The sequence below is a fragment of the Protobothrops mucrosquamatus genome, unplaced genomic scaffold (genome assembly GCF_001527695.2).
Source record: "Protobothrops mucrosquamatus isolate PMUCROS unplaced genomic scaffold, P.Mucros_1.0 scaffold1519, whole genome shotgun sequence".
NCBI lineage: Eukaryota > Metazoa > Chordata > Lepidosauria > Squamata > Viperidae > Protobothrops > Protobothrops mucrosquamatus.
In genome coordinates this window covers 467,920-481,572 of record NW_015387691.1, presented here as the reverse complement: position 1 = coordinate 481,572, position 13,653 = coordinate 467,920, and the positions used below count along the sequence as shown (strand labels likewise).

At 39.6% G+C, this 13,653-nt stretch overlaps 1 protein-coding gene across 2 annotated transcripts in view; it reads right to left on the bottom strand.

Annotated features, from left to right (window-relative positions):
- ELF2 (E74 like ETS transcription factor 2) overlaps window positions 1–13,653 on the bottom strand; it is a 43,126-nt gene that overhangs the window by 21,579 nt on the left and 7,894 nt on the right. Inside the window, exons 2-3 of one of the 2 annotated variants that reach the window (XM_015822295.2) lie at window positions 11,977–12,184; window positions 11,063–11,228 (exon numbers count right to left, since the gene is read on the bottom strand). In XM_015822295.2, the coding sequence (XP_015677781.1) occupies window positions 11,063–11,228; window positions 11,977–12,045 (235 nt within the window). In that variant the 5' untranslated portion in view covers window positions 12,046–12,184. Of the gene's footprint in view, window positions 1–2,358; window positions 2,429–11,062; window positions 11,229–11,976; window positions 12,185–13,653 lie in introns of those variants that run through there. The other variant, XM_015822296.2, reaches the window with a different exon arrangement.

The following is a 13,653-nucleotide window of genomic DNA, read 5'->3' as shown; positions in this document are numbered from 1 at the left end:
TCCTCCCCATCCAGACTCTCACGGCCTCCAGACACCGGGTCATCACGTCAAGGGCATCGTTGGGGTCGCCCGGGGTGGATATGTACAGCTGAGTGTCGTCAGCGTACTGATGGAAATCCACCCCAAAGCCACGAATGATCTCCCCCAGCGGCTTCACATAAATATTGAACAGAAGTGGAGAGAGGACCGACCCCTGTGGAACCCCACAAGTTAGGGGCCTTGGAGTCGACCTCTGTCCCCCTGCCAATACAGACTGCGTACGGTCGGTGAGGAAGGAGGAGAACCACCGCATCACGGTGCCTCCCACTCCCAACCCACCCAACCGCCGCAGCATGATACTGTGGTCCACAGTATCAAAAGCTGCTGGAACCACCCAGCAGACGGGGAGGGGGGGAATAAAAACCAAACACCTCCACCCCACCCCCGCTGCCAATCCTCAACAGAAATGCTCACAACAATGAAAACCTCGGACACGAGGAAGAATGCCGCCGGGAGGGCAGGCAGGTGTCTTGCTCAGCTGTGGCTTGGGGGTCACTTTTTTCAATGCCATTGTAACTTCAAACAGTTACTAAGCGAACTATTGTAAGTGGAGGACTACCTGTACTTTATCACTTTTCCTTTTGGGGGGGGTCATCAAGTTTTTGACACCTTGCTAGGCAACTGGTGGTACTTGGATATTGCCATATCCTAAAAGTTCTACAATGGGTGAAAAGGTTGAAAAATCCTGCTCTATTGCAATAAGTGGTTTTGCGGTGCAGTTTTTTTTTTATGAGGGGATTGGCATTTTTTTTTCCTAAAAAAGCCATGCACTCTGTTTTGTTTTAGGGAAGTGTTTCTCAACCTTGACAATTTTAAGGCATGTGGACTTCAACTCCCAGAATTCCACAGCCAGCATTGCTGTCTGTGGAATTCTGGGAGTTGAAGTCCACATGCCTTAAAATTGTCAAGGTTGAGAAACACTGTTTTAGGGCATCAGGCAGGAGGCAGTTATGTACAAGCCCTAGGCAAAAAACACCTAATTACAATATTCCCTTTGCACTGGTCTTTTAAAAACAGGACTCATCAGAAGTATTTTGCCCTGTAGAAGCTCATAAACAAGCAACCCACAACAAATAAACAAATAGGCAAGAAAAGAATGCCTAATATCAATCGTTAATTCATATGCAGGATGATACAACCGAAAAACTTGTTAAACACTTCAAAAATTTAAAAGGAGTCAGAAAGTAATGGAGTAAAAAATCATTAAAGTTTATTCTCTACTGAACGAAATCAAAATATATAAAAAAAAACCTGAACAAGGATGGACCGACAATACATTACGGAGCTACAACATTTTAATCTGTATACAGAATTGCGATTAGCTAGAAAGCCACTTCAATTCTCCGCCTCTATCCCGCTTCTTCAGTCACACGAGCCCCGCCCTCGCTTCCGTATTTACAATCCTTCCTCTTCCCTCCAATTCCGTGCTTGCATTGTGAGCGCACAGAGAGCCGCCACTCAATTCTTTCTCCGTGCCTATTGGCCTGAAGGAGAACAGCCCCGCCCAAAAAACACTTCAGCATTCAGATTTCGAACATCCTTGACAGGCGATAGGTCGACAAGCCAGTCTCTCCCTCCCCTTATCCAGTGTACAGGGGCTCCTGAGGGAGCTCCGCGCTTCCGCTATATAGGGGGGGGGGGAGAAAGGGGGAAATGGATTCGGTCTACTCAATAAAGATAATCGCGCACACCGTTCGCACCCCCGAGAGCCGGACTCCCGGCACCGCCACCTGTGTCCCTGACATCCCGTGGCCTCAGGCGGTTCCCACATCCTCCCCGAGAGAAACAAAAGTTTAGCAGGCGGGCAGGACCTAGGAGAGGAAGACTTCGAAGTCTCCGAGCCCGCTCGCAGCGGCTCTTAATCATACACGGGAGGAGGGGGAGAGGAGGCTTCCGCCCAAGAGACGCTGCAAGGAAGGCGCCTTTCCATTCCTGAGCAGCCTGGCACGGATGGCGGGCGCGGAACTGCAAGCGCCGCTCTTCCTGGTTCAGGCTCGAAAGCAGCAGCGGCGGCGGCGGCAACGCTACACGGTCCCTTCCTTTGCCCCGACAGCGGCGGCGCCCTCCCCAAACGCGCACGGACGCAAAGCCCCACATTGCGGGCGCAGCGCGGTCAGGTTGCTAACGCGGACAGCACGCCAAGGTGATCACTTCCTGGATTCGTCCTCCCTCCATTACTCCAGCGCTAGTGCCGCCCCCGAGAAGAGCCCGCGAGCAGCGTGCGCAACCTCCCTCTCGCCTGGCCCACCCTTCGCGGCTGCTTTCTTTTAGGCCACCCGCCCCGCAGGAAGAGCCCCGCCGGATCACGTCGCCGCTTACCGGCGCGGATGAGCAGATCGAGCTGATTCGTGGGCCCCTCATGCAGGGAAGTCGCCATGTTTATGCCGCTGGAGCGAGCGGCGGCGGCGGCTTCGCATTGACCCGCAGGGGCTTCCTGGCGCTCGGGCGGGCGCGCGCGCGCAGCCCCGCTTAAAACGACGCGCGCGCGCTTCCGCCGCCACAGCAGAGTCAACGGGGGCCTCGCTCGGCCGGAGCCTCCTCTGCACGCTCGCTCCCGGCCAGCCACGCAGAAGCCGGCGCTCGGCTCGCTTCTCGCCCACCCGCGTGGAGAGGCAAGCGGGGCCCGTGGAAAAGCGCTTCCTCTCAGGCAGGGCGCACGCGATCCTTCCGCCGCCAGCCTCGCAGACAGGAAGTGTCGGGCGGGCGCTCAGCTCGCGCCCTCCCCTCCGGAGCCAGAAGCGGGGAACGAGCGCGGCGGGTCAGGCTGGCGAAAGAGGAGAGGGAACGGTCCCGCCAGCCTTTCGGCGTCCTCCGCTCGCCGCCGCGGGAAGGGATCCATCCACCTGCTCCCGAAACTGCCCGGCTGAGCTTTCCATTTCAGGAGGTCCGGCGGAGCACAAAGCTTGTAGCTGCTCGCTTCTCCTTTGCTTTTCGCATCTTCGCGAATGGAGAAAGGGAAGACGTGGCCATAGATGAAGAGCCAACTTTTCGTTCTTTCTTCGGCGTGGTCACAGCTTCTTTGGCACGGTTGCCTTCTGCTCCTTGCCGTCTCTTTTTGCAAGGCGCTACTCGGCTGGCATCATCGGCGGTTGTTCAAGCTTGCACCCTACATTGTCCCGAGTTGTGGAATCCCGAAACAGTCGAGTTCTGTTAAAGCGCTGCAGGCTGTGAATTAAGAGGTGCATTACCAGGAGTGCGATGCACTATTTTGTGTTAGTGAGTTCCACGGTTCTGCACACTTACGATAAGGCAGAAATCTTTTTTTTTTCCAAGATGTTTCTTTGACCCATGATGTGAGCAATTGTTGTGTACCCGTGAGGAGGAAGAATAGAATTACAATAAAGAATTATAAACTGTCAATACAACAAACAATTTTCAAAGATTGTGTTATTCCACTTATTTTCAAGCATACTTCACCCACTTAAGTGTTTATTCCCTCCATTATTGACAACAGTTTGTAACTCATTGCTGCCCAGCTTTTGTCTACATCAGCAGACAATCTGGATGTCATGCAAATAATTTGCATATTTTCTTGCATGTAGCTTTTACCTATGACACAAAACTGATAGATGAAGTGAAATATTATGGAATTACATTCAAGAATGACTGTGGACCTGTTTCTAAAATTCAACCACTAGTACAGCCCATAACATGATATTGTAAACAATATAGTATACACAGGTTGCAAAAGTATCAGTCACATGTTTTTTACTGCTGACTCTTCCAATTTCTGGTTTAACATGAATTCCCCCAAAGTTTACTTGGTTTAATGGATTTTTACCTAATATTACTAATGCCACAAGTCTTACAACAATTATCAAAGCTCTTGCATCAAATATTTTGCTCTATAGAATTCCCTTTTTTACTATTCAATTATATACATTAAAAGGCTACTGTCAGAAAAAGCATTAGCAGAGAAGGGAAAATAGCTGCTTTTACTCAGTCTGAATCCTCTGAAGCCAGTGACTCACCAAAATGTGTCCACACTTTTGATATTTTCAAAGGTACCCCATATAGCTTGTGAACATGCATGTTATTCCACCCAAGTGACCTAGAAAAAATTTCAGATGTTCACAGTAATAATGCTTTTAAGCCCCATGCAAATATGCTCCAATGGGACTTACTCTCAATTACACATGTACTGAATTGCAGCTTTAATTTATAAAGATAATTTAGATAGTTTTCAAAGCAATTTTATTTCAATAATTTCACTTCCTGATAAAGTACAAACATCTACTAATTGCTTAAATCAAAAGACTGATTTCCTGGACTTGCCTTGGCTACTCCATAACTTTGCATATAACTTTTAAAACAGAGTACTTAGGCCCATGTAAAGCAATGAGCTTGAGTATTTTCTCCATTGCACTCTCTTTTGTGCAAAAGGAACAATGGGTGCCTGCAAACAGGCAAGGGTAGCAAAAGACATTACATTTGTGTGATGCAGTGGTGGGATTCAAATATGTGAACAACCGGTTCTCTGTGTGGATGCCACTTCCGGAAGTCCATTCTGGGCCTGGCCAACAAAAAATTAGTTACCGGTTCTGCCGAAGTGGTGCGAACCGGCTGAATCCCACCATTGGTGTGATGCCACAATTTACCTACTTGTGTTAGATGTTGGACATGGTTCTTAATTGCAGCATTGGTGTGATGGCTTCATTTGTTGCAGATACTGCTGAAAGAAATAAACTAGAATTTGGGATGATTGGAGGGGGGGTGTTCAGCCATTTCTTTTTCATTAATATAAACCAGTAAGCATGGTTTAACATTCCAGTGTGTTAAACAACCAAACAATTCCAGAACTCATATTGACTCATTTTACTGGCTAGTTTTACTTTAAACAAGCTTCCTATTCATTCATAATGACAAAGCAAGAACCAACAAGTTCATCTTTGACTTTTTTTCCCCTGCTAAAGCATAGGAAAACGAGAGGCATACTCAAGCTCAGTGCTTTGCAACACCTCTTCTGTATGTGTCTCCTCTCAAATCAAGCTTAGTGACTTAGCAAAAATACAGAAGCGGTTTGTCACTGGTTTCTAACAGAATAGTTTTTTTTCATTTCCCAGTCTAAGTTACAGGCTTAATATTCACCAAAAGGTCTCCATCCAAGGCTAATCAGACAAGACCTGCTTAGCTTCTGAGCTCTGACAAGGAAAGTAAGGTTGCTAAAACTCTTAACATTTTTTCATTGCCACTGAATAAGAATTCCTTGTTAAGGCTACTTGTCAGATCTGTCAAAAAATAAAACTCAGATTAAATTATACATTTAGAGAGATTCCTCATTTCCTTATTAACACATTTTAAAGCACACTCAGTTGTATATAGACTCGAAAAACATTTTGAATATTGTCGTTAAACATCAATGATAAAAAACAGTAATCTTACAATATTGCTATTTTACAAAACTTGTGATTTGGAATCAAATTTAATATTCAGAAAAATAATTTACATAAAGTACAACTATAATTAATTTTAACAAATTGAAAAATCCAGAGGAAGAATGCTAAATTTATATTTAGATCATTCATAAGGAAATGCAAATTTGGAGTAGGATTTGTTTTCTGTAACAGTTTTAAGTAGTATAAGCAGTCTGGAAAAAAAAGAAACTTGTTTTAGAATATACCTGAGAATTTCTTATTAATGGGAATAGTTTTACTAAATATGTATAGTTATAGACAACTAGGAAAACATATACATACCAATGTTGTTCCAGAGCAGTTTTTCCCCTCCCATAAGGTAAATCAAGGAGGATTGTTTAAATATCCATGTTTCATCAAGATCTTCTACCTCCCTGTGGCAACAATATTTTAAAGTTAAAAGAAAACTTTATTTGTGCCACAGGGAGGATTTCTGATGCAATATAAAGAACACAGAAAAGGAGACAAATATTTAATGCTATCATCAGATAAAAAACACCTTTCTCTGGTATCCTGAAAATAACAAATTCTGGAAGAATTAGTGGAAACTTTAACAATTGCATTTTATCTGAAGTTCTTCAAATATTAAACCATATTTTTTATTTAAACTGTGTCTTGAAAAATAACATTATATATTATGTCAGTTTCAGTCCTGAATAAATTGTTTACATAGAAATTAAGAGAAATATTTCAAATGTATATTTCTTAGAACACATTGTTCATGGTGCAGTATAGTAGGTTGGATCCATCTTGTCCCTATTTTGAAGAGATGGCTTCTTGCTTTGATGAAGGAACAATGGAAATAGCCCATTGGAGAAAAGTAGGAAACAATTTTTGGTCATTCATCTTTATCCAAGGGTCTGAACCACCTTCCCTGTACTACTGCCTCTATAGTTTTAGGAGATCTCTCTCTTCTACAGAATAAGAGGAAGGAGAAATCAATAAAAAGAATTATCTTATGAAGGAACTCTGGATCCAACTCACTAAAAAATACTTCTACAAAATTTATTTTCACTCAAAGCACAAAGTATTAAAACAGGAATCACACATCTGTCAGATATGTAGTCTAATTACAGTACTTTTATATAATTTACTTATTTATTTAGTTTTGTTCGTGATAAATTATTCATGATAAAATCTAAGGGATCATGTAAAACAAACTTTGAGATTTCCTGTACTAAAGAAAAGAAGAATGTTTATAATGTTTATATTAAGAAGAATTTTGTTCAAAGAATCTCAAGATGAAATTCTAAGTTCTTATCTTAATTGAAATATTAGCTCATCTTTTATACAAGCTTGATTTTCACTAACTAAAAGATACTGTAATTAATATAAATTGTTGCTTCTATCTAAAACCCAAACTTAATCTTAAAAGTCAACATGATTTACTATTAAAGTTCTAATAGCAACAAATCTTTGGGGATGTGCTGCTAAATAAACATTGCTTTGTGCAGTGACCATTTGAAGGTACAAAGGTGCTGAAAAGATAATTTTGCAATCAACGTGTGTTCACAATCTTTGCAGCATCTCTATCACAGTCACACGATCACCATTACAATCAGTATGTGTTGTCCTGTATCTGACACATTTTTTTCTTATTTTACTCACACTCAGAACACCAAGATTGCTTAAACCAGCGGTTCTCAATCTATGGGTCGCGACCCCATTTGGGGTCGATCGACCATTTCACGGGGGTTGCCAAGCAAGGCTGTCCGCCATTTTTTTTCCCCTTTTCCGGCGGGTGCCTTACCTCCCTTGAGCTGGGCCAGCTGGTGGTCGGCCTGCTCCGTCTCTGCCGCTTGCCAGCTACGCCTCGGCCAGCGCAGGGGGCGGAACCACGCATGCACGGCGCTCCCGGGCAGGGAAAGTCCTCGACTTATGACCGGTTTAGTCCTCGACTTACGACCGGTTTAGTCCTCAACTTACGACCGGTTTAGTCCTCGACTTACGACCGGTTGGGGGTCACAGCATTAAAAAGGTTGAGAACCACTGGCTTAAACCATCTCTTCCTGAACTTCTTTTCTGGGGGGGGGAGCTCTTCCCCAAAAGGTGCTAACCAAGTTAACAAGCACAGATCTGTGAGTTTAATTGGCTGGCTGGCAACTGCTTCCTATAACTGAGAAGACTTTAATCACTTTCATACTTTCTGCTTTTGTTTGCCTCCTAAATGGCTTCTGGGAGCATTCCTTTTGATGTGTGCCTTTGCGTGCCTGCTTACTCTTGCAATCCCTTCCTCTCCAATGAATGTAAATACAAACATTAATTTCCTTCTTATTCATTATCCCAGTGTAAGGTTGAGTATTCTAGAGGTTGGGATGAGTAAAAAGGAAAGCTGAAGTAAAATCATAAGCACAGTTGTGGTCATATGAATTTCCATTTAATAATTACATCATCTAGAAATTGAATTGCCAGTCCCAATTGTGTTGCTAAATGAATACTACTCATAACTCACAACACTAACTACTGTAGTTTCACACTGAACTTTATTTTTAAAAAGCCTATTTTAGAAAAAAATACTTCCATACTTACCTCAACACTAAATTTATATGAATGCAGATTAGAGATTTAGTGAGATAAATATCTTTTTTAACATTTTAATAATAAATAGGCCAACTGCCCAGCATTATTGCCCCCCTCAAATCTGTTCATATCCCATAGGATTGTTGATACTTCCTTCAAATAATTTTTGCATTTAAACACTTTTTGCTATATTTCCTAAGCAATCTGCAATTTGACACAGAGCAGTGATATTTGAGAAGCCCGAAAGCTATCATGAATATCTAATAAGATTATGCATACAAAATCTTACACCAAGGAATTTTTTAAAAAGTTTCCCCCTGTCAAGTTGTGATCCACTCTAGGGACAGTGCTCATCTCCATTTCTTAGCCAAAAGAGCCAGCATTATCTGAAGACACTTCCATGGTCATGTGGCAAGCCTGACTATATAATGAGGTGCACAGAAAGTTCTTACCTTCCCACCAAAGTGGTACCTATTTATCTACTTGCATTTGCATGCTTTCAAACTGCTAGGAGGGCAGGAGCTGGGGCAAGTAATAGAAGCTCACCCTATCGCACACCACTCAGGTCTTAAACCCAGCTGTCAGCTTTCTAGCTGACAAGCTCAACCTTTAACTGCTGAGCCATCACTTATTTTAACTCAGTGTGTTAAAATCCAAAACTGTCTTTTTGTGAACTTTAAGCTCTAATTACATAATTAAGCTCCTTAAAATGACAGAGTACACTTTTGGGGCTTTGGAATATAAATATACTGTATGTATAAAAAGGAATATTGCACTTGTTTGATCTTTCACAAAAAAATCACCCACTTAATTGAAATCTGAAAGCATAGTCTGTTCCTAAAAGACAGGACTTAAAGGAAGCGTTAAAAATATATATATTGTATTAGCACAGATCCAAATCCCATGAATGTCAATATATAATCTCAGCACATTAAATCGCAGTGTTTGCTTTACAAGCCAGACAAATATTTTATAAATAAAGCAATCTCTTGGTATATCTTAACTAAAACACAAAAAATAAATTTCCATAAATTGTATTAGAGCTTTCTTCTGCACAAAATTCAGTATAGCCTCAATTTAATATGCCATGGGGAGGTAGTTACAGATAATCCTTGACTTATAACCATCTGTTTAGTGACCACTCGAAGTTATAATTGTACTTAAAACAGTGACTTATGAGTTTTTCACACTTAACAACCGTGGCAGCATTCCCATGATCACGTGATCAAAATTCAGATGTTGGCAACTGGCATGTAATTATGACAGTTGCAGTGAGCCAGGATCATGTGATCACCTTTTGCAACCTTCTGACTAGCAAAATCAATGGGGAAGCCAGATTCACATAACAATCATGCTAGTAACTTAACAACTGCAATTATTCACCTAACATCTGTGGCAAGAAAGGTCATAAAATGGGGTAAAACTCACTTAACAACTGTCTTGCTTAGCAATAGAAATTTGGGGCTCAAGTGTGGTCATAAGTCGAGGACTACCTGTACTGTAAATCTAAACGTCTGTTAAATCTAAATTTATGATTTTTATATCAGCTTAGGACATTTATTTGCATAGCTACAAAATTAATCTAACTAATGTAAAATTATTGTAAATTGCATTGTTTGCAATAAAGCCTGACATTATTCTGTTACCTTGAGAATTTTAAAAAATATCCATTACACAGTATATTTAATGTTTATTTAACTGTTCATAGTTCATTTAATGTTTTATGCTCTCTCCAGCTATTCATGCTAAAATTATTGAGACTATCAAAGATAAAAAATTAACCAGTTCACAGATGCATATACAAATCTCAGTGAGTGTATTGTAAAACCTCAGCTTATTGGACCTCCATTTAATTGGATCTCAGCAAAGGAAAACTTTTTTGTTCAGCCTTCTCTATTTATGAGACTATTGTCCATTAAATTGTCCATTATATCAGGATTATATAGAAGTGGATGCCATATATATCAGTGATATAATTGTGCAAATGATACAAACTGACATCTTTTCAGATATAAAGAATACCTTTTGCCATTTTAAATTGAAATTTTATTATCATATATGTTTGATTTTGACTACTGTAGTGTGTTGTACAATTTAGTGTGCAATGTGAATCTAGTTACTATTCATCTATAAACTATAATTTATTACTTCCTGCAAGATGATTAACACTGTGTTAATCATAACTTATTTGAACCATAAGTAGCAATATTTTTAAAGCAATACATTTAATTGACTAATACCTTCTTTTAAGGCTTGCTTACACAGAGCAAAAACTAAATAAAGGGATCTAATAAATCTTGAAATTACAGCTTTACTTTATGAAATTGCAGACTACTATTTTACAGGTAGTCCTGAACTATTCGTTAAGCAACCGTTCAAAGTTACAACAGCACTGAAAAAAAGTGACTTATGACTGGTCCTTGCACTTACAATTGTCACAGCTTCCCCAGCCACATGTTCAAAATTTCGGCAGCCAGCATGCATTTCTGATGGTTGCAGCATCCCGAGGTCATATGATCACCATTTGCAACCTTCTTAGCTGGCTTCTGACAAGCAAATGGGGAAACTGGATTCGCTTAACAACCACTTAATTCACTTAACAACTGCAGTGGCAAAAAAGTTTGCAAACTGGGTGTGACTCACTTCACAATCACCTTGCTAAGCAACAGAGGACAACCAGTATTGTTTAAAAATGGTAATATTTCGTATTTTCCTATCATGCTACCTAAGAATGCAAAGTAACTAGCATTATATTAAAACACCAAAATAATTTTACATCCAAATAAATTAGGATTCACTATATATTTAGTTTTGCAAAATACCATTACTGAAACAAAAACAGCAACTATCTCAGCAAAAGCTATCTATATTTTGGAATACAAACTGAAAACTTACACAATAAATAATTGAGCTGGAATGTGGTGTGTCATATATAACAGTGAAATTATTAAGTTTTAGATTTCATAGAGTTTTGTTTGTTTTTATTTATTGCTCCTATTAAATGGATCAGGGCAAATTTTAATCTGTGATTAAAATGTTAAACAGACCAAATAAGTTTCTCACTTGTGGCAAAGTATTTAAAGGTCTACCTGTTTTCACAGTTTCAGTCTCGATTTCTTGTTCTTCTGCAACATCTTGTAGCAGGAAAGTTTCATCATCATAAACAAAAATCTGGGCAGCATATCCTTGTTCTACTTTGGCACATGGTACTGGCTCTACAATCACTGCTGGATATTCAGAAACTGGTTCATTCTCCTGTGGAAAACAGTGAGAAAGATAGTTATAATTTCACCATCTTAATCCAAGCAACATTTTCTGTTTGTAAATCTATGTCTTTAATATAGTTTTACAAATCATTCTGGATATAATGTATGAACTTGAGAAAATACATCAGTGTACAAAACATGCAGGCATTATTAATTTCTCATTATATGTGTAACAAGTCTTGGAAAAACATATAATTTTTACATGTACTAGCATTTTATTTTCATAAACTTGGAAGTGACCAGGTACATTAGTGAAAGAATAATAGGAATAGAAAAAATTAATATGGTTCAAATTTATACTGTTAATATTTTTATATTATATTACATTTTGGTCAACTCATATTGGTGAACACACTCCTGACTCCTGTTTTCCCCACAATAACCCTGTAAGGTGGGTTGGGCCAAGAGAGAATTCTTTAATTTCAGTGAGATAATTAAATTTATTCAAGATTTTTGGTTTTTCATCAAATTATATTTTAGATTTATATTCTACCTCTCCCCAGGAAATTCAAGGCAACATACGGAGTACCCTGTCTTCTACTTTTTCTCTGCAGAATGAAGCCTGTGAAATTAGCTGGACTAAGTGATAGTAATTGTCCCATGACTGAGGGAAGACTGCCTCACAGTCCTAACCCAATATCTTAACTACTACTATCCATAATCTGATTGTTTTATCTTTTTTCCAAAATACATTTTGAATTTACATGAATACCATACAATTTCTCCTATTTTCTGACCTGAATCTGTACTCCATTGCTGTCAAATTCCAGGCTTGAACTTCCATTGTGAACCACTGCTGATGTCATTGTACATTCCTTGGATGTATTGCAAGGCTAACAGCTAACAGTTTTCAAGAACCGCAATGCTGACTGTGAAATATAAGAGGTCCACAAACCAGGGGGAATATTTCCAAAATTCAAATTCTCAATACTGGAATAAGAGATCCTGAGAGGAAACATAAGCATTAATTATTCAGTGTTTTATATGCTAATGCTTCTAAAAGGTGTACAATGTTGAGCAATACCTAAATGGTGTAATTTGCATTACAAGTAGCCCTTGTTATGTGGCCACAACTGAAATGGGCAACTTGGTTAAGAAAAGTGATCATTAAGTGAAGCCACAATTGTGCTTATGATCTTACTTCAACTTTCCTTCACTTTATACATCTGTGAAAGTTATAGTGAAGTAAAGTTACATTTTCATCGCCACTGTAACTGTGAAGGATCATTAAACAAGGCAATAGCAATAGCAGTTAGACTTATATTCTGCTTCATAGTGCTTTACAGCCCTCTGTAAGAGGTTTACAGAGTCAGCATATTGCCCCCAACAATCTGGGTCATTTTACCAACTTTGGAAGCAGTGGTGGGATTCAAATATGTGAACAACCAGTTCTCTATGTGGATACCACTTCCAGAAGTCCATTCTGGGCCTGGGCAACAAAAAATTAGCTACCGGTTCTGCCGAAGTGGTGCAAACCGACTGAATCCCGCCACTGTTTGGAAGGATGAAAAGCTGAATCAACCTTGAGCAGTGAGGATCAAACTGCTGGCAGTAAGCAGAATTAACCTGCAATACTACATTGTAACCACTGAGCTACCAAGGCAATAGCTAAATAAGGAGTAACTGCATTTGAAAAAGTATTAATTTGCCATCTCATCATTTTGTTAAAGTTTGCATGTCATCCACAAGCACATGTATCTTATTTAAATTTTCAGCTACTTTAAAATATTTTTAATATTGCTTCAGAAGTTATATTACTATTCAGAAGTAATTAACTATAAACCACTAAGATGAATTCAAAAAATAACCTAGAGATATTTAAATTAGTTTAAAAATATTAATATTCATTGCTTATGAATAAGCATTTGCTGTAGTTATATATTTATATACAATGCTAAAGTGGCTCAATCCATAGTTTCTGTCACAATAATTCTCTAATGCCAACTGTAATATTAAATAATTAATTTTATTAATGAAGTACAAGAAATAAAGGAAATAATAAAGCACTCTATGATTAATCCCATCATATTCTGAGCGCATCAGTAGCAACTATAATTTTGGGGAGGGGCAGAAGTCTAACATACATTTCACACATATATGTATATAAGGTGGGAAACAGGAGAGAGAGCCACTTTGTTATAGTGGTTAAAAAGCCCAGACTAGAAACAAAGAGATAGTGAATTCTCATGCAATCCATCACAAAGCCAGTGGGGTATCTTGGGCCAGTCACACTGTCTCTGCCTTAGGAAGAAGACAATGGCAAACTATTTTTGAAAATATTGCCAAGAAAATAAATGAACTTGCCCAAGCAGTTGCGAGGAGTCAAGACTTCAAAGCACATACAGAGAAACACAGATACAGAAGACATACACATACACATGTATAATAATACTAAAAGTATGCACTGTTCAAAC